General features: G+C 47.2%; 1 protein-coding gene and 1 long non-coding RNA gene across 2 annotated transcripts in view; one reads left to right on the top strand and one right to left on the bottom strand.

Annotated features, from left to right (window-relative positions):
* Nucleotides 1-17,417, bottom strand: part of CACNG2 (calcium voltage-gated channel auxiliary subunit gamma 2) — a 121,365-nt gene extending 103,948 nt beyond the window's left edge. Inside the window, exon 1 of the mRNA XM_055574126.1 lies at nt 17,207-17,417. Coding sequence (XP_055430101.1) covers nt 17,207-17,417 — 211 coding nt within the window. The remainder of the gene's footprint in view (nt 1-17,206) is intronic.
* LOC129647052 (uncharacterized) overlaps nt 1-24,523 on the top strand; it is a 152,842-nt gene that overhangs the window by 95,389 nt on the left and 32,930 nt on the right. The window lies entirely within an intron of this gene.

Raw genomic sequence — 24,523 nt, 5'->3', positions numbered from 1 at the left:
AAGGCAAAGTCTCCACCACTGGACAGCCAGGGAAATCCCCAACCCCAATCACTTCTTATCCAAGTGCCCACCACATGCCAGGCACCACGCCAGGCAAGGTGCACAGAGGCAAACCCGACACTGGTCTCAAGACCCTTACTGCCTGTTTCGAGGGACCAAGATTTGAAAACAAAGTACAAGAGAGAACCAAATCTTGTCTGTCTGAACTGGCCGGGGTGGCATGGGCCTGACAGTGGAGCTCTTCTGGTGTTTACAGCCCATGGAAAAAGTTAAGAGTTGCCACATGTCTCCTGGCTTTGACCAGCCCCCGTCCCTCATTTCACTGTTAAAATAGAAAACTCCGAAATACCAGGACAATAGAAGCGGTTTCCTGCCACAATCCACCACAGATATAAAGCTCCATCTCTAAGTAGATGTCTCCCTGTCATAGAGAAAATCCCGGAAAGGAAAAAAGCCCTCCACGTCTCAGTGCTATCTGAGGCCTCTCTTTGGCCAAATCCTACTGCCCTTTCACGTGACTTTGTGGATAGATAGAGAAGCCCACAGCTTATCCAAGGATACAAGCAGGGATGTAAGCTGGGAGAAAGGAGGATAAAGAGACCCAGGAATGCGGTCGGATGGGCCTTGTAAAGGCAGAGTTTCATCTGCCCTAAAGCATCGGCAGCAGACTGTGTGGTCCAGAGGGGAATGTTTGGTGCAGAGGATAGCAAAGTCCCTTCAGTTCCATAAGCATAACTCAGCTCCTACCATGTGCCTGGCTCTGTGCTAGGTGCGTGTGTGCTAGGTCGCTTCAGTTGTGTTCGATTCTTTGGGACACTATGGACCGTAGCCCATTAGGCTCCTTTGTCCGTGGGATTTTCCTGGCCAGAACACTGGAGTGGGTTGCCATGCCCTCCTCCAGAGAATCTTACAGACCCAGGGATCAAACTTGCATCTCTGATGTCTTCTGCATTGGCAGGCAGGCTCTTTACCATTGGTGCCACCAGGTGCTTGAGGCTAAATGCTGAACCGGGACTGGGCAGTGTGGGTCTTAGTCCCAGCACTGTTGCTAGTTGGCTCCATTGCACCAGGTCCCTTCCCTCTCTGGGCTTCAGATGCTTGGGTCATGAGGTGAGGGTCTGGACTGGGTGAGCTCCCTGGATATACCGCTAATTGCCTTCCTTCTTTCCTTTTTTTTTTTTTTGGTGGTAACAGAACCTCTCATTTTTCAACAGGCATGTGGCCACCTGAAATAAACATTTATTTTCCAAGCTTTTTTATAGTTAACATGTAGTTACATGACAAACTTCTGGCCAATAATACCAAAGCCAAAATGTTGTGTGATATGTTCCAGGAAACCTCTCAATGAGTCATGTAACAGGAGACTTCTGTCCTTATATCTTGATGTCATCCTCCACCTTGATGCCTGGAATGTGGAGGCAGTGGCTGGATCTCTGGCAGCCACACTGGACTGTGGGGTCAAAGGCCATACTTTGGATGGTGGGGCAGGGAGCTGATAGGAGCCTGCATTGCTAACCTGTTTGTGGAGCCTCCAGACCAGCCTTGTATTTCATATCTCCAGACCGGTTTCCTTGAGAGAGAATGAACTTTTGGTCTTATTTAAGGCACTGTTAATTTTCTTTTCCTGTTGCTGTAAGTCAAATCCAATCCTTCTTGATACAAGCTCTAAAATTCCTTCCAGGGACTTTGCTGGTGGAGCAGTGGATAGGAATTTGCCTGCCAATGCAGGGAAAATGGGTTCAGTCTCTGGTCTGAGAAGATTCCACATGCTCATGTGTGACAACTACTGAGCCCGTGCTCTAGAGCCCACAAGCAGCTACTACTGAGCCTGTATACTGCAAATACTGAAGCCTAGGTGCCTAGACACTGTGCACTGCAACGAGAGAAGCCGCCAAAATGGAAGCCCATGCACTGCAATGAAGAGAAGCTCCCAAGAGCAGTAGTGAAGATCCAACACAACCAAAAATAGATAAAATAAAGAGCAAATAAAATTCTTTCCAGGGAAGCCATTCTGAGCTTGTGATACTAGGGGACTTCTTTAAGCACCCACTCCCTGTGCTAGGCAGAATAATGGCTTGCCAAAGATGTCCACATCCCAGTTCCTATAACCTGTGAATATGTTTCATATATTATGACAAAGGGCAGTCAAAGTTGCAGATGGAATTAAGGTTGCTAATCAGCTGACCTTAAGATAGAGAGATTATTCTGGATTATTCAGGCCTGGGCAATGTAATCGCAAATATCCTTAGAAGTGGAGGAAGGAGGCAGAAGAAAGAGCATCAGAGGGTTGCAACATGAGAAAGACTATGTGATGCTGCTGGCTTTGAAGATGCAGGAAGGGGCCACTGGCCAAGGAATGTGGACAGTTTTTAGAAGCTGGAAAAGGCAGGGAAACAGATTTTTCCCTTACAGAAGGAACACAGCCCTGCTGACACCTTGATTTTAGCCCAGGGAGACCAATTTCAGACTTTGGACCTACAGAATCACAACACAAGTTTGTGTCATGTTAAGCCACTAAGTTTGTGGTTGTTTGTTATAGGAGCAATAGGAAATGAATGCACTTACTCTGGTTTCTTACTGGCAAAGGAAGAATCACATGGCACCCATATTATAGAGTGCTGTGTAGCTTATGGAAGGTGACATCTGAGTGGTCCTTAGGACAGGGCCCATCACACAGGAGGCTCTCAAACAACATTATCTCACAAGGAAAATCATCCCTTCCTCTGACACTGCCATACGATCACCTTTAGCTATTAATGACAATCCTACCTGAAACATACTGATGTGAAGTGCTCAGGGCTGAGCTAAGAGCTTTACCAACTCCAGGCACTCTGAATTGACTCAGTGCCTGGTAGGAAGGTTGTCATCCTCCTTTCAGAGGTGAGGACACAGGCCCAGTTGGCCAGTGGCAGAAGTAGGATTTAGCCCATGTTCACCAGAGCACCCTGGAGAAGGGAAAGGCTACCCACTCCAGTATTCTGGCCTGGAGAATTCCATGGACTACAGTTCACGGGGTCACAAAGAGTCAGACATGACTGAGCGACTTGCACTTTCACCAGACCCCACTGGCCATGCTCCAAAGCTGTGCTTCTTAAAGTGTGGCATCAGAGACTTGCCTAGGACCTAGAAACACAGGCTTAGCTCCCACCTGGACCCCTGCATCAGGATCTGTGTTTCATTAAGATCTGTGGCGATCAAGGTTCACATCAGAGTTTGAGGAGTGCTGCTCTAGACCCAGTAGTATAGCAGTCCCCAAACATTTTGGCACCACGACCAGTTTTGTGGAAAGCAATTTTTCCATGGACCGGGGTTGGGGAGGATGGTTTGTGTGCATTACATTTATTGTGGACTTTATTTTATTATTATTACATCAGCTCCACCTCAGATGATCAGGCATTAGATCCTAGAGTTTGGGGACCCCTGCAGTAGTGCTCTATTCTCTCCTTGACCTTACTCTTTGGGAGGCAGCCTCAGGTGATTTCATTTCCTTCATCTGCCTTGTGCCTTTCTCTTCTGTTCTACTTGGCTAACTCCTATTCATCCTCCAAAACCCACTGCAGAGGGCACTTCCTTAAGATCCCTTCCAGATCTCAGCAAATAGAGTTGTTCTTATGTCTGGCCCTCACATAGGCCTTCCTAGTGCCTGAGCTCACTGGTAATGGTCTCAATACCGGCTTGTCTCTTCTGATCTTCAGAGAAGGGGTATGCTTTCTATCATCCAACCAACCCTAACTAAGCACCTGCTAGGTGCTGGGTGCTGATCTTATTCCTGGGGTTATGGCAGAAAATAGGACAGAAAAAGATACTGGCTTCACAAAGCTTACATTCTAGTTGGGAAAGAAGTAACATACACTGTAGACAAATTCAGAAAACATGAAATGAAGAAAGGGAGACTGGGAAGTGGATGGATGCTGTCAGCCAGGGGGAATCCGGGGAGACCACTCTCCATAGAAGCTGACTTGTTTCTGTGCCCCACAGATTAGCACAGAGCCTGACATGCCCAGCACTCAAAAACTGTCAGATAGGATCAGATCTGAGCATTCTCCCAGATCAAACTGCACGTCTTTAAGTTCATGTCCCTTCCCAGCAACTGCTAGACCATCTTTTTCATACCAAGAAACTTGTGACATTCCTCCCTTCCCTACAAAGTCTTCTGAGCTAAAAATTTAAAGCAGAGAATCTCCTATCCTCCAGCAATGCCCCCACCACCCCTCTCTCCTCAGCCAGCGTGGACCACGGGACTGTCTCCCCAGCGCCTGCCATTTAGTTATTGAATAAAGCACACCACGTGGTTGGTACACGGGGTGCATTTCCCGAACTGGGGTCAAGGTCAGAAAATGTCAGCCTCTGAAACAGAAACTCCAAGGGTGGTGTGAACTGGGTGAGCATCTCTTTTTTTAAGCAACAACTTCTTCTAGAGATGCTTAGTGAAGGGAAGTAGATGAGGTTCGCCTTCCATCTGAGTTTTATCAGCAAGCCCTGCTTGGGAATGTTGGGTGTTTATGCATTTATTTCCAGATGCATGGCTTTATTCACTCTGTTAGCTGCTATACCCAGCCTAGGCTGGTGGTGTTTTGTGTACATTTTCGGAAGACAAAGACTCTGCCTGTAATTTGCCATTGGAAGAGAGGAGCCTTTACAAACTCGGATACCTACAGAGGCCAGAGGAGGGCCGAAGCAGCCCAGTAGCCTCAGAAGATACTTGGGAGCAGCAGGGACTTTGGGGAGCCGCAGAGAACCTGCCGCATCTGAAGGGACATCAGCTGCCCTGCTCCTGATGTTTGTTGCCAAGCAGGAAGGGGGCCCAGGGTTACAAAACTCTGTCTTTGTTTTCCTCAAGGGAGGCCAAAGACAGGTTTTTGTTTTTGTTTTTTTTTTATAGGAAACGTCTTGATTTGTAGAACATTTTGAGGGCCAAACACAACTCACTTGCAGGTCACTCTTTGCAACTGTTGGTGTCATTAATAATAAACACCCTAGTGATAACAGCATCTGGGGTTTATTGAGTGTTTACTATGTGCCAGCACCCTGTTAAGCACTTTGCATGGAGCATCTTACTAAAATTTCACAACCAGCCCAAGTGTGAGATACAATTTTCCTCACTTAGACATGAGAAACTGACTTAGAGAAGGGACATTCCTTGTTCAAGGTCACACGGAACTGATAAGTGACAAGGTTGGGATTTGAACCCAGGCTGTCAGATGCCAGAACTGGCACAAACTCCAGGCCTGGCTATAATATAATGCTGATCATGTTCATTATGATGATGCTAGGGGGAATCTCAGATTCAACACATAACAAAATCGAGCACTTACTATGCACCAGGCCCTGGAAGCACAGGTGTGGAATCAGTCTACCCAAAATTAAAGGTATCACCTTCTTCCTGGGGCAAATGTCTCCTGTTTGCCGCATCTCAGTGAAGGTCACTCACTGTCACACTTTACTCAACACAAGTGACAGTCCTGAGTCCTATGGATCCTCTGATGTCTGTTCCCTTGCTCGCCAGCCCCCCTGCCCACCCCTGCCCTCCCCATCCGAGGTCACCTGTGTCATCACTTGCTGGGCTGTGCAGCCTTCTCCTTTCGGACTCCCTGTTCCATCCTCCTCTTCTTCCCATTTTTACATCACACAACTTCCTGAGCCATCCTCCTAAAATGCACATCTAATTATATCATTCCCTTGGGAAAATTCTCCTCTTAGACCTCTTTGCAAGTGAACCATCCCTTTATGATGTGGTCTCTGTCTAAAGTCAAACCTCAGTATTAATACCTTCCCTTACCTCCCCTCCCACACTTGTTCCTCCAGCAATACTAGAACCTTCGTGTGGTCCCCCAAACACCCCATGCTCTCTCACATCTCTTCCTGAAACAATCTCTCCACTCCTGGGTGTTCTTGCTTAGGTCCTCCAATCCCCCACTGGGGCATAAGCCCCTTGAAGGCAGGGGCGGTATCTGATCACTTTTGTAAACCCAGAGCGTAGGGTGTAACTGACACACAGCCGTGACTGAGTACATTTTGTTGAAGAAACGGACATGGGGACTCATGGTCTGGAGGTGGAGGCAGAAATGGAAACAGGCAACAGAAAAGATGGAAGATGCTGCATGGGAGACATGCAGAGATGCCTAAGAAGGAAAGAGGGAGGGAGTGTGAACCAGGTGGGAGCAAGGTGGGAGGTGGCAGAGCTAAGCCCTGAAGGAAGACAAGTGGGATGTGGTTGGAAATGGCCCTCTAGGCAGAAGGGTGGGGAGAAAGAATATATGTATGCCTTCACCTCCTCCCCCTCCATGAACTAGAAACAGGGTTGTCTATGCATTTTGAGGCATCCTTCTGTACTCTAAACAGTGGGAAAACCTGGCAGGCCCTCCACTTCTCCCCACTCTGCCCCAGGTAATAAGCATATGCTAATTTAAGCTTCAAAGTTTTGAACACTTCATCATGCATGAATTACAAATAGCAATTTCTGCTTAGCCTTGTCTTCAACTTCTCAAAGTAATTTATTTACAGATGTGGGGGCCAGAGGAAAATTGTAAATATAATTAGTGTAATAGAAGGCTGTGCACAGGTTTTTGGATTGGACAGGTTTGGGTTGGAATCCCAGCTGTGCCACTTGCTGTGTGACCTTGGACAAGTCACTTAGCTTCTCTGATTCTCTTAAGATGGAGATAGTGGATATTATAACATATATCTTCAGAACTGTGAAGATTAAATAAGAGCAAGCCTGGGAAACATCTGAATAATGCTGAGCCCACAGGAAGCATTGCAGGAATGATTAGTTATTATTACTGTTGTTATTAGTGAGAAAATGATGCCAGAGAGTTGTTTTTCAGGATTACTTTCTTTTGCAAAATTGAGGAAGAAAGGTCTCAGCTTTAGGGAAAATTCAAGAAGGATAAAGAATAAGACTCGTGCAGACAGAGGTAACAGTTTGAGGGGAAAATGTGGCAGAAAAGAAGGAATGATCCTTTATGCCCGGAAAGTGAAAGAAGAGAGAATGGGGCAAAACTGAGATAAAGAAAGGTCCAGGGATCAACAACAGCCTGTCACCAGTGAGTTTTGCCCAATGGAAAGGCCAGAGAGAGAGACTGGTGCTGGGGTATGTAAACTGCACAGTGGATGGTTGGCAAACAAGGTGCTGAACCATTCACTAAGGCCACGGCAAAAGCGCACCTGTGATCTCGCACCTAATCCGCAGCATTCTTGTTACCAGCTGGAAGACTACCCAAGGTCAAAGAGGTTCAGGGAAGAGAGAATATAGTGTCCATAAGGAGAAGGGTGGGGGGCAGCTCTTCTGAGGCCAACTCAGGGCTGCTAAGTTGGTACCTCTGAGACAGGTGATAAACATATGAGGATTTGGATTGAGAGAAAAGGTGATAGTCACCCAGGAGGGAACAGGCTTGTGGTGGCTTATCAGCTTCTCGAAGCTTTGTGGCATAGCTGTGGCCCCAGAAGTGCTCCAAGAGCATCCCAGGTTGCGGGGTGTGTGGGAATCCCCTGCCTGTTCTCAAGGGCCTTTCAGCCAGACCTCAGAGAGATGACTGTCAAGAGGAGGAGTCAAGAGGAGTTTCTAAGAGTCCACCTCCCTCCCCTGTGGCCTTCCCTGGTGGCACAGTGGTAAAGAATCTGCCTGTCAATACAGGGACACAGGTTCGATTCCTGGGTTGGGGAAGAGCCCCTGGAGTAGGACATGGCAACCCACTCCAGTATTCTTGCCTGGGAAATCCCATTGACAGAGGAACCTGGTGGGCTGCAATCTATGGGGTCACAAAGAATTGGAAGGACTGAGTATGTGTGCACGCACACCATACACACACATACACACACACACACATACACACAGCCTTTCCTGATGGGAGGTCCCTGAGGGTAGGCACTATTGCCTTAATCATTTACTCAACATTTAGCTCCTAAACACTCTTTGTGCCAAGGCTGACACACCCCCTGCCCTCACATTGCTCACAGGCTTCTAGAGGGACACAGAGCCCTAAGCAAGTAAATGCTAAAAAGAAAAGTCAATGTTAAGATGTCAAAGAAGGGAATACAATCATATAACAGGATGGTAGGCTACCTTAGATGGGATGGTCAGGAAGACTCCCCTAGAAGGAGAAGATGATGTTGATCAGAGACTTTTTGCATCCCTGTAGCCCCAGGGCCCAGCCCAGTAAAGGCTTGTGCTGCTGCTGGGAAGGCAGGCCTTGAAGCACCTTGATTGTATTCAATACATCATTTACAATCTTCTCTCTGTGCCCCCTTTCTCTCTGTTCACTACAGCTAGCTTAGGGCGCGTCATCTGGTCTCTGCCAAGACCTTCTGCTGTGCTTGCCCTTCTCAGTTAAATTTCACCAGCTCCGCTGGACTGGGATCCCATCCATTAGGGTCACAACAGCCAGCGATCTCACGAATGAGCAAAGCCACCTGTGACCATCTCTCTGGGTCCCCTTTCCTTACATAATGAAACATAAACTGTTCCACAAGAGCCATTTCTGTCCCTGTGGGGTCCCATCTCCTCTGCCCGCCCCCCACACACTCCCCAGTCCCAGCCTTCTACGCTCCAGCCACACAGGACTGGCTGCTCTGTGCTTCTGCACTTGCCGTTTCTTCTGTCTGAGGTATGCTTCCTCTCCCCAGCTATCACATTCCCATGCATCCTTCCGAACCCCGTCATCCCTGGATCCCCTTCTCCCCAGTCTCTGTGCTCCCAGAACGCTCTGAGCTTAGGCTTCATGCTGCTTCGTCATCATTGTCTGTTCACTGGTCTGTCTTCTCTTCTAGATTAGAAGTTCCTTGAGGGTAGATGGTGCTATTGCCTCTGTCCTAGCTGCTCACACAGTACCTGGCAAGGACTCAGGGAGCAGTTGTAGAGCAGAGATCAACAATCACCCTTTTCCTTGTCAAAAAATGTGCTCGTAAGACCACAGACTTCTCCAAGCTGCTTCTTGAGTCATGGGACAGGCACTAAGGGCACTGGAGAAGTCCCCTGGGCTCTCCCAACACCTTGCCTGCATTTCTGTCTGCCAGCAAGACAGCCATACCATCTTCCTTTGATTCCAAGGCACATATTTAAAATTTTAAGGTTTCTGAAATTAAAGTGTGTTTTACAACTGGTGTTATATTAGATCTGTTTTCCCCTGCCCTGAAAGCTGTTTAAGTAGTTAGTTCATTTTTTATAACCAATGGCATCAGAACTGGGAGATCAGAGCCCTTTATACCCCCAGCAAAAGGACCAGGGTCCTGGCGAGGGCAGAGAGCTCACTGGTGATCCCACAAGGGCTGACATGCATTCCTTGGCCTTGGGGAGCACAGTTCACATCTTTCTAGTCTCATTCCTATTTTCAAAAAGTCTGGAGGATTTAACTGAGCCTCATTCCAATTCCAGCTCAAATCCTCGATGATCCTAACTGATTGCTAGAGACGTCTCAGAGAAACTCAGGGAATCTCTCTGAGTTTGTGGGAGGGTGATAAGCTGAGGTGGCAGCAGGCTATGTCACATGTCTTGTGTGAAATGGAGTCATTTTGTAAGATGCCTGTTCTTTGGGATTTCCTGATGGGACTTGCCCATAGGCTCCTGAGGGGAGGAGGTGGGTCTTGTTCACTTCTGCCTCCCTGGGTCCACTGCAGGATTGGCACCTACCATCAACACCTCCACTAAGCATATTTTGAATTTCTTTGATTGGAGTTGAATCAATCTATTTCTTCCCTTCTCTGGGCTGTCATAAGTCTTCAGGCCAAATTGCCCACCACACTCAGATCTGGATGGGATTGGGAAAGTGAAGAAAGTGAAAGTCGCTCAGTTGTGTCCAACTCTTTGCGACCCCATGGACTATATAGTCCATGGGATTCTCCAGGCCAGAATACTGGAGTGGGTAGCCGTTCCCTTCTCCAGGGGATCTTCCCAACCCAGGAATCGAACCCAGGTCCCATACACTGCAGACAGATTCTTTACCAGTTGAGCCACAAGGGAAGCCACACTGGGAAGAGCATGACAAAGAGAAGGGAATGGCACTCTAATCCTCACAACTTTAGAGCAGGCATCATCAGCTCCCTTAGATATACGGGGTGAAGGAGGTACTGACAGAATTAATTAGCTCAAGGTCACACAGCTTTTAAACAAGAAGCCAGAAGTCAAAGAGCAAAAGTCTTTAACGAGACTAGCGAGGCTCCGCACTGTTGGGTCCTCCTTCTGCATCCCCCAACTCCATCCAGCACCATCACCACCCCCATCCCATGTCCATCTGGACCCTCCAGCCACCCTGGCCTCCTTCCAGGACTTGCCCCTTCTCTCCCTCACTGGTCTCTGTACTTGCTGCCCTCCAACCTGAAACATTCCTTCCTCCTCTCTTCACCCAGTGACACATCCTTCAGACAGCCATTTACATCTCACTTCCTCAGGGGAGCCTTCTCTGATTAGATCTATCTTCATATCATAAACTAACAGTCTCATGTGACTCCCCTTGAGAGCACTATCATAGTTGTAAAATACATACATATAAGAGACACAGGTTCTATTCCTGGGTTGGGGAGATCCCCTGAAGGAAGGCATGACAATCCACTCCAGTATTCTTGCCTGGAGAATCTCATGGACAGAGGAGTCTGGTGGGCTACTGTTCATAGAGTTGCAAAGAGGCAGACACAGCTGAAGTGACTTAGCATACATGTGCATATGTATATATATGTGTGTGTGTGTGTGTGTATATATATATATATATATATATTTGGGAGAGTCTTTGAAATAGCATCTATCTCTTCCAGAAGGCTCTGAGTGCAATATCCCTGAAGGGAGCTGCTGCCCACCATGACCCCAACCCTTGACCCAGCACCTGGCAAGTTGCAGGGACTCATCAAAGATTTAACCAATAAAATAAATGAATGAAGGAATTGCTTAATTTGTCACTGTAAACTAACCTGGAAACTTAAAACATGTATTTCATCTGAATATGGGAGATTTTTTTTTATATTCAAGTCTAAAAGTGACCATTGAATTCTGAACTATTTAACAATCTCCTGCATGATCAATCTGAGTACATATAGCCTCCTCCCCCACTGACCTGAAAGCTAACACTCATGGGAAGCTCTCCCCGAGAACCTGTGTGACAGACGCTCTGGATGATGAACAGAGAAGAAAGCGTGGCCAGTGTCTATTTAGAGGATTCCCCCACCCCCACCCCGCCCCAGCACTTCCTTCTCAGGCACTTTGCTTTTTATTATCTTTCTTTGTTATTGCCCCTTGTGTGTTGAAACTCTCTCCCACTCCTTCTCCTTCCCTCTCTCCCCCTTCTTTCTGTGATGACTCTATTATTTATTTTTCAGAATGTCAAAAAAAAAAAAAAAAAAAAGATGTTTCAGCCGTCATCGCCACTAGTGTGCAATTTAAAGAACCGTCCTTTGATGATGGGGAGTGACCGCCGTTCCTCAATGGCCATCCTGTGGCAGGCGGTGGTGGCGTCTTCATTTGCCAGCTAAGATAGGTTGATGTCTAGTGCTATCATACTTGCTGTGGTTACAGCAAGAGGCAGAACAAAGATCCCTGCCCTCTGGGGCTGACTGTCTAGGGTGCAGATAGATAACAAGTAGTATGAGTAAAATTTCATAGTGTGCTAAAAGGTGGGACATAGTCTGTAAAAAAAAGTAAAATAAAACAGAGCCAGCAGTACAACGTATGAGGTTATTGACTGAAATTTTATACCAGGTGGTCAAGAAAGAAGGTGACAGACATTTGCGGACTTCATTCCAACCAGCTACCCTGTGAGAAGGCTGTTAGACTTCCTGTTTGTGGAAAGGGAAACTGAGGCTTGGAGAGGTAAAATGACTTGCTTCAAGTTGCACAGCTCAGAAGGCTGCAGCACTTGAAGTGAACCCAGGTCTGTGTGGCTGCAAAATTGTTTCAACTGCATCACACACCACAAAGCTGCCTCTGAAAACTTCTGTCACTTCAGGGGACATAAATTTGCTGGTTTCTGAAAAATGCTGGCCAACATAAAACCCATGGAGAGTTTACACTGAGACACTTCCAAAATAAAAGGGCGAAACCAAAGAAGCATGTGGTGGGTCCAGCCTGAAGTTCAGTGTTGCGTCTCCTCGGCCTCGTGGGAGTGAGGGGATTAGGACGGAGCTGTCACCTTGTAAGGTGTGGGCAGCCGGCAGGAGTAGCATGTCAGGGAGTCAGCAGGTCAGAACTCCGGTGTCCTGACATGCTTGGGTCGGGCGCTCAATGAGGATACTCAGTGGGATGCAGACAGAATAGAATCAGCTGCCGACAATGAATGTGAACGCAAGGCCACAGAGGCCAGGGTCCGTGCATAGAGCTCTCTGGAGTTTCCAGGATGAAAACAAGAGGCCTCGAATCAAGTTCTTGCTCTGCCTACGTGGTGCGGTGTTACACCTAGCACCTGTAAAGTGAAGGCAGGAGGGCCGCGTGAATGGGTTGGGATTTGGAGGGCTGGTTCCTCAGTAAAGGAGTCAGGCTTGTCTTACAAGGTGAGAAGGGATAGGAACGCGAGACTTGCCTCTATGGAAAACTGCCAATCAGAAGCTAAGAGCTTGGGCAAAGTTCTTGAGGTCTAGGGAACTGGGTGGAGAAGTTTGATAAAGAATTTTGGGGAAGGTTTTGGGGAAGCTGCATAGGGATAGTCCCTGATGCCTGCTCTCTGCTTGAAGTGTCTGTTCTGGTGAGTATTAGGATCAAACTAGGCTTTTGCATACCTTAAACAGAAAAAGGAAGAAAATCAATGGGTTATTTTTTTCTTCCCTGTAGAGACTGAGTGTACTGACAATTTTTCTTTAGCTAATTAGGAGCTGGGCAACCCAATGACTGACTCCTTTTGAATGTTCTTATTTTACAACAATGAATTCATGACTCATTATTATTCTTTTAAAAAAAGAAATCCCATGACCTATATGGGAAAAAAATCTGAAGAAGACTGGATATCTGTGTATGTATAACTGAATCACTTTGCTGTATACCTGAAACTAATACAGCATTGTAAATCAACTACACTCCAATATGACATAAAAATTAAACAGAAAAGAAATTCTAGGAAGAGCAAACAAATCGTTCTGGTTTCCTCGCCCCTTCCCCTCTCTTCCTCTCTCTCAATAACTTGCCACACATGTCCTTATGATTTTTTAATTAATTTCAATAATTTTAAGAATTTCTGCATCAATCCATTGATACCTATTTTTACTGTACCGACTGTGTGCAAAGTACCTAGAAGGTCAAAACATCTTGGGAATTATGGAGTCATATGTACACAGTATGTAGGCCCATTAGTAACTTCTAAACTTGACTCTTCCACCCTTAAAGGCAAAAGTGTCCAAGAAAGGCAGCTGGCATTCCTAAAATAAAAGAGATATATTTTCCTTCTGTGGAACAAGAGAGCCGTGGCTGAACCCAGTGTGGGGCACTCGCCACCTTGCAGGCCAAGCAAACGTTATGAAATTATGAACTTGGAAAAAATAGTTCAAGAAAACCCAGCGACTTCTTACGCAGAGAGAATGGGGATGTAGAATGGATGGTGGAGCCCCTGTGAGAAAGCAGCTTGAGGAGGAGAAGAGAAGAAGAAGAGAAGCTCAGAAATTCAGCAGAGGGAACTGAACAGTTTGGATGGAGAGAAAGATTACTGCTCTGCCTCAGCAAGGAAAAGGGTGAGAGAGGGAGTGGGAAGGAAGGGGGCGTTTCTGTTAGGACCACAGTGTACTGTTGCTAGCTCCTCCTCTGCAGGGCTGGGAATCCTCTGGGGAAGACACAGAGCCCAGAGAGAGGGGAGAAATGTACAGGAGAGAACAAACACAAAGAGTGAATTTCTTGCTGCCCCTGGAGACGATGATTCCTTTTGGTGACAACAGAGGTTAATATCCACCGCGTGGCCCAGAGACAGCATGCTTGGAACAAGCTGTTTTAGTGTCCTGTTGTAGATTTTATTGAATTCTTCTCTGAAAGGGCCAATTCATCTCTCCATTTGGAGGTTCTTAAAGTAGCTTTCCTGAAAAGTTCAAGAACTTCTCCTATCACTCTCCATTTACATGGGATCCACGAGCAGACAGACCCGCCTCCAACACCCTCAAATCCCAGTAAGGACACTAGCCTGCCAAGGGTCTCAAGTTCACACACAGAAAGACTCCTGCTGCTCACTCTGCAGAGGGAGAGAAGAAAGGCTGTGATTTCTTCTCGATTCCTCTCCCCCTCCTGCTGTGTCGGCCCCTAACAGGTGGTCCTGTCCCCTTCTCATGCCTCAACAGACGAATTCATTTCAAAAACGGGCATGGATGCAAGGAAATGTCTTCTGATTCTTATTTTCACCAAGAAGTGAAAATAAAAAATCATCTCTGGGGACAAAAAGCCTTAATGTAAACCAGATAGTCAAAGAGACCAGAAGAAGACAGGAGGCGGTTTTTCACCTGAAGTCATTAGCAGCATCTTGGGGAGAAGACTAGAAATCTGTTCACAACTTTTTGGGTACGAGTAGGAAACATAACAAAGGAGTGATGGGAAATCTTTTCTGAAAGTACAGTTTCTCACCAAAAACAGAGGTTGGGAAAACCAGACAACTTGGTTTCCATAAAGGCTGATCCTATTTGGAATGCTCAAAACAGCAAGCACAGGAATGCCCCCACAAAAACCATCTATGCCAACCTGCAGAAATAAGTGCACTTATAATCTTTGGAAATCAGTGCAGTTTTTGAGAATATGTATCTTTAACACCTTCAAACCACATCCTAAGTGGCCAAGGCCCAGCTTCCTAAGGGGAGGGGGTACAGTGTCTCAGGCCTACGAAAAGCCATATGGACAGAGGTTTTGGAAATTAAAGGCCAGGTTGAACAGGAGCCCTGAGTACCAACCCTTCCTGCCTGGGCTACAAGTGGAAAAGGAACAGCAATCCCCAAGGCAACTTGGCCCAGCCCCCGACCCGCCACTGTCTGGAGGCCTCAATCCTGGGGAGAAGAGCCGAACCCAGGGCTTCTGGGAGCATCACACAATCCTTGGGACATGTTGTAATACTAACCCTTTAAGGGATGTTTCTGGGAGCGAGGTGGGGTTACAGCTTGGAGAGAAAGTTGAAGGGGGTGGGCGGCACATTTGGGGATGTGGACACCAAACAGATGGAATTTTAATGAAAATATTTAAGCCTTTTAATGCACAAGTTATCCCAAGCCACATGTAGTCCTTTTCCCTTACAGGAATTAGAAAAATGTTTAAAAGATCATAGTATTATGAATTTTCAAACAAAACCCTGATAAGAAAGTATATCTATTCCAGGTCACTAATATCTGGGAATATTTCTTCTAAAACCATGTCCTGTCTTTAATCTCTTGGCTGTATATCTTCGTCCGTCTAACTAAAATCCAAGCAAGGCAAATTGCTTCTATGATCGTGTTCCCTAAAGCAACCCTCATTCACTTTGCTTTTCTTCTCTTTTGGAATTAAAGTCTGCCATAAATGTTTAATTAAATGGAAGTCTTTCCACTGTTAATGACTAGCTGCATGAAAGGCTCTTCATTTTTTAAAGGAGGGGTGTGTTTAAAACAGCGCCTATTAATTTCCCGATATTGATTCTCTGGCTGGGGAAGAGCATATAGTATTCAGCATAGAGCTCCTCTGCAGACTATGTTCAAGGCAGCGGTTTGGATTGAGAAAGGGCACCAAATGCAGTATGCGTCAAATAGACCATCGCTCAATGAAGTCACTTAGCTATTCAAAACATGTTCAGCCATCACTCAACGATTTGCACCAAGATTGTTGGGAGGGGGGCACGGAATTGGTGCTCTTTCCCCAGGCATAATCATTTCCCAAAGAGCAGCTTTTGCTCAGTTTGGGTTAGACTCTGGGGCCACATCAGTTCTCTCCCTCTTAGTCCATTTCCCTCTCTTCTCCCCTGTCTCCTGGCTTCAACTCCCTGCACCACCATCCCATGGTGAGCTTAACAAACAGTCCTGCAGTCCCCGCTTCCCAACGCTGCTCAAACGGCCTCCGTATTGGTTCATATCAGAAGCAAAGCACATCAGCTTTTCTTTCCACCCAGAAACACGTATCTCTCTGTGTATGTCTTTCTACGGGTGGCTGTAGCTTATACACACAGACACAGATAGCCACTCACATGCAGCCCCTTATATTAAAGTCTGTTGCTAAATGCAGGTTGTATGACCTGCAGGAGTTTCCTGCCCCCCTCCCCGTGTTTATTAATGTGTCTCAGAAGCACATGCTTTCATCCATACCCTGATCTCCCAGCCTATCCTCTGTGGGGCCGCTTTGCCCACAGCACATACACGGGCACACATGTCCCAATGACCCTGCAAGATCAAGGTAAACAGCTGACACTCCTCCCCCCGCCCCACAGCTCCCTCTTGTCCCCTCACAACCTCCCCATGCTCTCGCCTCCCTCCCGGCCTCCCTGCACAATGTCTGATTCCCAAGCTGGCTGCAATGCTGACTCTACACGCTTCTGGATAACAGACATGTCACTCTGCGTGGAAGTGAATTGGTTCTCAGCCTAACCTGCAAGTGAATTGCTGTTTATTAGAACTTGGGTTTGTTTCCTGTGAGAGACGTATGTATTTTTAGACTTTGTAAACGTTAAAACACACATACACACGCAGCCAGTCGCCTCGAATGATATGTGTGGTTCATAGACATTACGAAATGCTCTTGAACTCAGCTTGCGATCCTGGAATAATTAGGATTTACCAAATAAGGCTTCTTAGAAACAACAGATTTTTTTTTTTTTTTTAAAAAGAGATTTGCAGATGATGATGTGTCTTAGACTTTTGGGGAGTAAGGGGAGGAGAAGGGGAAAGGAAGAACATTTTGGAATTCTTCATTACGAAAAGAGGAGCAATGTTGAGAGAGGCAATTGTTTTTTTATACCCTCATAGATGGGCATACTACATCAAAAGGCAAATCCTAATGATTCCAAAGCAGGTGGAGCACATTTGACTTTTTAAAAACAATCTCTTGTTGTTGTTTTCATCATATCATAGATTATTCCAATGAAGAAGGTTGAGGAAAGGGGGGTGGTGGAGGCTGGAGAGTTGAGTATGGTTTTTGCTTATTGATTTTCTTTCCTCTGAAACTCACCCAACCAGCCTAGATCTGTGGTGGAAGGAGTGAAGTAAGAAAATGGTGGAATGTAAAGGGGACTTATTTGGAGGCGGGTGGGGAAGGGGGAGTGAGAAGGGGAGGGGGTTGGGGAGGGGGAGGAGATGGGAAATCAAATACCTTCTAGGCAGCAGGTTCTCCATAATCCAGAATGGGTCATAACTTCCTCGTTCTTTTTGCTGGTTTCATTCTCACTGACACTTTTGGTCTTGCAAACCCCTCTGGAGTAGAGCCAATAGTCGGTTCCCACAGCAATGGTCATCAGACTGAAGGCAGCGAAAGCACCAACCGTGGTTAAAAGCATTTGAACACCTCGATCAAACAGCCCCATAATTCTTCATTATATAAACACCCAACCGACTTCGGGTTCTCGGGAGAGTGTGTGTGAAGGTGCGAGTACTAAAGCAAAAAATAAAAATAATTCCACTACTAATATAATGGATATATGTGTGAACAGAGGATGTGGAGAGATATAAAAAAAGGGAGGTAAGAAAAGCTCACGGAAAAGAGTGTAAATTATAAAGATCACACGGGAAGAGAGGCTTGCCTTTTGAGATCAGAAACTGTTCCAGTTGCAGTGATTAAAAAAAAAAAAAAAAGGAAAAAATAAAAAGACACCCCCCACCCCCCCAAGTGAGATGCCTTAATCTCTTTTCCTAAAATTCTGGTCTCCAGTTTCCATATGTGATAGCTAATTTGGAGATGGCTTCCACAGTGAACCAGGGAACAGCCGCATTCTCAACACAATCTCTCATGGTCGGGACCTAGACAGTTAGAGACTGTAAAAGCCGAGATGCAACCTTCCGTCTTCGCTCTCGGCTCTGCGGCCTGCGCCATGAAAATCCTTTGCTTCGCCAGTTCTCTTCCTTGGGGGGTCTCGGGAGCTTTCGTTTCAGACCAGACTTCCCAGTATTCTGTAAGCCCTTGATCTCAGCTGAACAGGTGCGGGGGTCTCGCCTTCCATGGTTTTGCCCCGGCAGCGGCAGCGGCAGCAGCAGGGCGGGCAGGCGCGGCGGCGGCGGCGGCGGCGGCAGGACGAGCAGCGGCGGCGGTTATTGTTGTTGGTGGTGGTGGTAGTGTTGGCGAAGTGGGGGAGGGAGGGGGTTTCTCCCGGAGAATCGAGGCGGGTTTCCCTCCCCCTATCTGCAAAGCTCCTGGAAACTGGGGTGCCGGCGTCTTGCTGCAGGATGGGCCGCCCGCCTGCCCCCCCACCCCACTCCCGGCCGGCTCGGCCCCCGGAGGAGGCGCTCCCACCTACTGCATTACCGGGTGGTGCTGAACTGGACAGCTCCTTGCGCCGCCCGCTTCGCGCGCTCCCCGGCTCCCAGGGCGGCCCGCCAGGAGGGGGGCGCGGGCCGGAATCCTCCCTGCCCTCCGGGGGCAGCAAGGCCGGGGCAGAGCGGGGGCTGCCTTTTCCTCTTTTCACCCCTCTCCCAAAATCCTGAAACGAGCGCTCTCCTGTGCTCCCGGAGCTTAGAGAAGGCGTAGCTAGAGATAGCTCTGCTCCCTCTCTCTCTCTCTCACACTCTCTCCCTTTCCCTCCCCCCTCGGTGTTTCTTCCAGCTCAGCCTCCTTCTCATTCCATCTCTACGTGCCCAGAGCTTCAAATACAATCCTCCCATCACAATCAGAGGGGCACAAAACTTCAACCAGCCGGTTCTTTGCCTGGAAGCCCTGAAAATATAACCTGGATGGGTAATTACAAACACGGTCTCTATGTGTTTTTTAAATCGTCGCTTGCACTTTGCCGTTTGGGGGATCTGTTTTGTTTTATTCGCTGTGTCGCCTTTTGGTCGTTTCTCTTTCTTCTCTGTCTCTTTCTGGCTAACAGGGGGTGTGCAGTGCACTGTGTGCGTCTCTCTGTAGTTTTCTGTAGAAATCCTGAATCTTGCTCCTACAAGCAGACATTTTGGAAAGAATATTCATGGAAAAGGGTGCAAAAGGGTGACTGGCGGCTAGAGCTTGGGCAACGATTTTCATCTCAAGGATAAATATGTTTGCAGGGGAAATGGGTGAAATGTGAGTCCTTCTAAGTTTCCCATGTCATTCGTAAGCTGGGTGGAAAGAGATAAAATCTCCCTGCTGTGAATACGGAAACACATTATAACTCTCCCCTTTTCCTCAGCAGAACTGTTATCTTGGGTTAATTACAGCATCATCTCTTGTTTCTATATGTGCAAGTTTTCCTTAATGTGACCCCTGGAAAAAGAAGCTCATCAGATTCCTGCTGGTAGTGATTATGTTTCTCTCTGATCAGTTTCCCTGTTAGGGGAGGGAAAGCACATGAGGCATGATGTAGATGCAGTTTTAATTTGTTGGGGGAGGAGTCTAGAGAGAGTTGTGCCTGCCTCTGATGGGTCAGTAGGGTTAGAGATGTTTCCATTTCATAGCTCACCTATTCTGTACTTTGTTTTCTGTTCTTCCGTTTTTGTCTGGAGATAATTTGCTTGACAATTTCTCAGTGATCTGGTGATTATCAAAGAGTATACAAAAGATGACTGAACTCAAAACAGACTTCTTGGGTATTGTCTAATGTTTTTCCCTTTGCCCAGAATTGTTCTGCAGATATGGCCAGTACTGTAGAGGCGGGGGGCAGTATAGAAAAGCTACCTGTTTCTCCATCCTCCATAAAATGTCCTTCTCTCACTCTCTCTTCCCTTCTCAGAAGGAAAGAACTCCTATGATGGGTAGTCACTGGGCTCCTGTCACCTTGAAGTGGGTCCTGGTGTCCGGAGAACAGGACCAAGATTTCAGCTACCTCTGCTAAGATACCTTTAGGGTATAGCCTGAACTACTTTTTCAAACTGAGGATTCTCTATTTGTTTTCTTGCCCTTTGGTTGGGGATGGCAGTTGGGATGGGAGAGGCACTAGTATGCTGACCTCACTCAGCTGGGAGTCTAGCAAGTTCAGCCAGTGGTTCAAGTGAGTGATTTCCTTGGCTCCCTTCCTTCAGGAAAAAGTGAGGGGCAAGTAGGAAATCCTCTTCAACAGGCTAGGCCTTTTGAGGGGAGTGGAGGGAGGTGTGGGTGTAGCCACCGGAACCTGAGAGGCTTGCTCTCACTTCTCTCATCTTGGTTGCTTTTGACCTAAGAAGTCCCTTCAAACTGGAGATAGACCCCTCCTTCTTACCGCTCCCCCATTCTTTTCAGATCAAGTCTTGAATCTTTTGCTCAAACAGAATTAGTAACAGAGGCTCAAAAGCTTCTGTTTATCCACAGAAGGAGCTAACATCTTAGCCACCGACAGTGGCTGCAGCTTTAGAAACATTTGATTAATCTTCTAGCCAGATAATCATTGAGTCGGGAGGTGAAAGAGGGGACAGAACAGCTGTAGGTTGATGGTGTGGAGTGAACAGACACTTCTGGAGACAGAACACCCTGGGAGCAACGCTAGCCTCTGCTACTTGATAACTGCATGATTCAAACAAGTCAGCTTCCTAGAGCCTCAGTTTTACCATATGTGAAATGAGCACATTAAGTTGTTCCCAGTTACAGCTGCCACCCTGCTCAGATTCTACCATCCCGTTTGTAACACTTTATTTAGTGCCTGTGTCAGCTCTCCTACTGACCTGTGAACACTTTGAGGTCAATAGTTGTGTCTTGTTCCCCATCATATCTTTGACATCTAGTGCAGGGCTTGATACTCAATAGATACTTGATAAATAAAGCCTAAGTGATACCAGTGAGTTTTAAATGGTGTACCTGATCATTAGTAGGCATTCAATAAATGTGGCTTGACTCTCATTTATCCTCCCCTCCCATTTACATCCAGATTGGTCTCCAGCTTCTTTTTCCATCTAACTCATGTACCACTCCCCTCCCGCTCCCCTTAACCTAGTTCTAGTTTGGAGGTCCCTTCTGCAGACAAGGCAAGGCTACCCAGGAAGAACTGGCTTGGTGCAAACCCCGGTAGATGCTTTGGATCCACCAGGCACACACACTTAGCAGCTGCTGAATGGATGCTCTTAGGGGAACAGCTTTGTAAGCCTGCAGTTGGTGACTTGGTGAGGGCTTAGAGGAAATTAGCTGAAATGCCACAGGCCTATTTTGAGCTCCTTTTTTGATGGAGTGGAAATAACATGGGATTTGGGCACAGCAGACCTGGCCTTGAAGCACAAGGCTGCTATTTCCTCATTGTGTGACCTTGGGCAGGCATTTAACCTCTCTGGAAATCTCTCTTCATCTCTCAAGAAGGACCACTGGCAGGGGCCTTACAGTGTGGTTGTTAGTGTTGTGTGTAAATAGCATGACCATAGCTAACATGCCAGGCACTGCTCTAAGCTGAGGTCCACAACAATCCTATGATAAAGGAACCATTTTACAGATGAGGAACCTGAGTCACATAATGGTTTAAGCATCTAGCCTGAGGTTGTGAGTGACAGTGAGTGAGTGGCAGAGCTGAAAGTCTAACCTAGTACCAGACAGGGGGCCTAGATCTTAACTTCTGTGTCTTGACTCAAGATATAAGCTTTCTGAATAAGGATATCACACCAAGGCTATTTGCTTCTCAACTACAGATTTGGCAAGGATTTAAGGGAGTAACTTCTAGGTGCCAGGTGTTTTCACACAATTTCTCACACTTGCCATTCCAACAACCCTGCAAATGCCTATTGCTCACTATCTTACCTTACAGGCGAGGAAACAGAAAGTCAGAGAGGTCATAAATCAAGTCCTAAGGTCACATATCAAATTAAGTGGAAGAGTAGAGATTTGAACATTTTGCACTGCTTCAAATTCTACTAGATCCAAGTCTCATAGTTATTCATTTGTTCATCTATTCATTCAACAAATCAAGTACCTACTATGTGTCAGGTGTGTATAGTAGATTTCCTGGACAAGTTGAGTAGGACAGACATGATCCCTTCCTCCAAGTGCCTATAGACAAGCAGAAGGAGCAGACAGGAGAGGAAGAGCCACACTGAAGGGAAGAGGAAGTTAGGTGAGGGATGCTGTGGGGCCCTGGAGCAGGGAGACTAACCTAACCTAGCGGATGCAGGACATCCTCCTGGGAGGACAGGCTATTTAAATTGAGATTAACTCAAAGTCAGCTAGGCTGAGATGGGAGTGGGAGGGTGCGGGGGAGCTGAAAAGAGGAAGGGCATTCCAGACGGAGGAAACAGCATACGCCAAGGTGCAGAAGTGTGTGCAAGTGGGAAAAGAGGATTGGCTAGTTTTAGGGAAAAGATGCCGAGTGATTTAAAGACCATGATGGGGAATGTTTTAGGCTAAGAGCCTGTAGAACTTACCTGGTGGCTCAGACGATAAAGCGTCTTGCTTACAATGCTGGAGATCTGGGTTCGATCCCTGGGTGGGGAAGATCCTCTGGCGAAGGAACTGGCAACCCACTCCAGTACTCTTGCCTGGAAAATCCCATGGAGGGAGGAGCCTGGTAGGTTACAGTCCATGGGGTTGCAAAGAGTCCGATGGACTGAGCGACTTTAGTTTCACTTTCACTGGAGGCCATAGAAGTTTGGCTGAAGCATAAGAAGCCACTCTGAGGAGGCTGGTGCGGTAGGAAGTGTGAGAAGCAAACCTGGAGGCAGGCAGACAGCAGGGCCACTATTGTTGGGATCCAAGCAAGAGATGATGGTGACCTGGACCAGGAAGTGGCAATGGGGAAAAAAGAAAGGGTTTTGGGGGTGTTGGGGAGAAAACTGATGAATATTGGCGTACACGACCGAGATGTGTTACTTTGAGGAAAAAGTAGGTTGGAGCTTGTGGGGGCTGCGGGGAGCAGGGGAGATTGAGAATTCTGCTTTGGTCACATGCACAGTTTTGCTTCATACTACCGCCTCTTCACTCCTGCTCCCATTCTATCTCTTCTCAGCATGTGAATGAATTAATCAGGAATGGAAATCATTCATTCATTCTACCCTCACTAGAACGAAGCCTCACGAAGGCAGGAATTTCAGTCTGCTGGGTCTCCTTGTATTGATATTTCCAACACTTAGAACAGTGCCTAGCACAGAGCAGCCATCTTATAAAAACAAATTACTTCTTTTCACATGCTTGCTCTGGCCAGGCAATGTGCTGAAGTGCTAGGGAGGCAGATGAGATGAGCGACTTCACTCATCTGCCCAAACACCCAAATCAGGGAGACTGTCGAGCAGACAGCAAATTTCCAAGGCAGTGTGACCGAGGCCCCAGAAGATCGAGGGCGTCTGGTACTCTCTCCTCTGTGTGCTGACAGCTCCCACGCTTCTGCTCTTGGGCACTTCTCTCTGGGTTTGGAATTTCTGTTTAAAGATTGGCACATAGTGAGTTCACAGTACGTATTTGATAAATGAATGAACAAAAAGGAGACATGTACTATGGGCTTCCCAGGTGGTGCTAGTGGTAAAGAACCCCCCTGCCAGTGCAGGAGACAAGAGACCCAGGATTGATCCCTAGGTCAGGAGGAACCCCTGGAGGAGGGCATGGCCACCCACTCCAGTATTCTTGCCCGGAGAATCCTGTGGAGAGAGGAGCCTCGAGGGCTACAGTCCATAGGGTTGCACAGGGTCGACACAACTGAAGCGACTTAGCAGGCACATGCTGTGAAAGCCCAGGATGAGAAACCATTTATTTCTGTCTTGTTGGACTTCCCTGGTGGCTCAAATGGTAAAGCGTCAGTCTACAATGCAGGAGACCCGGGTTCGATCCCTGGGTCAGGAAGATCCCCTGGAGAAGGAAATAGCAATCCACTCCAGTACTATTGCCTGGAAAATCCATGGACAGAGGAGCCTGGTAGGCTACAGTCCATGGGGTCACAAAGAGTCAGACACGACTGAACGACTTCACTTTCACTTTTTAGTGTCCCAGAAGGCTTTGGTGACAAGCTCATGGTTGAAGGCCAGGAGAAAAGGTCACAGTTGATCAAGGAATAGAGGAGGATGTTACAAGCAGGGGAACAGGATGAGCAAATGCAAAGATCTGAAGCAGGATCAGGAATCCCAAGGAGGTTGGGATGACTGATGGGGATGGACAGGGAGGCTGGGGTGAGTCCAGAGAGATGCTGTGCGTGGGGTGCTGAGCCATCTGTGGGAAACGCTGTCCTCACCTGGCAGGGGCAATGCAGTGGGAAGAGAATAGGCCATGGAGTCAGATGGACCTGGGTTTGGATCTCAACTTTTGCTGCGTGACCTTGTGACCTCGGGTTGTTATTTAACCCCTTCCTCTGAGCTTCTTCATCTGTAAATGGGGTGATAGATGCCTCGTTTGTTCCCGCCTGGAGTCCTTTGCACTTGCTGCCCCCTCTGTTGGATGCTGTCCTCTCTGAAGGCTAGACCCCTAGCTCATCATTCAGGTCTTAGCTGAAATATCACCCCCAGAGAGGCACTGCTGGTCACATAATTTAAAATGTCACTCTATATGACATTGCCCTGCTTTGTTTTCATCACTGTGCTTGTTACAACTTGACATTCTCTTGTTTATTATCTAAAATCTCTCCCCCACCCC

This window comes from Bubalus kerabau, chromosome 1 (assembly GCF_029407905.1).
Source record: "Bubalus kerabau isolate K-KA32 ecotype Philippines breed swamp buffalo chromosome 1, PCC_UOA_SB_1v2, whole genome shotgun sequence".
Taxonomy (NCBI): domain Eukaryota; kingdom Metazoa; phylum Chordata; class Mammalia; order Artiodactyla; family Bovidae; genus Bubalus; species Bubalus kerabau.
The sequence above is the reverse complement of the archived record's forward strand: the minus strand, read 5'-3'. Positions and strand labels throughout refer to the sequence as shown.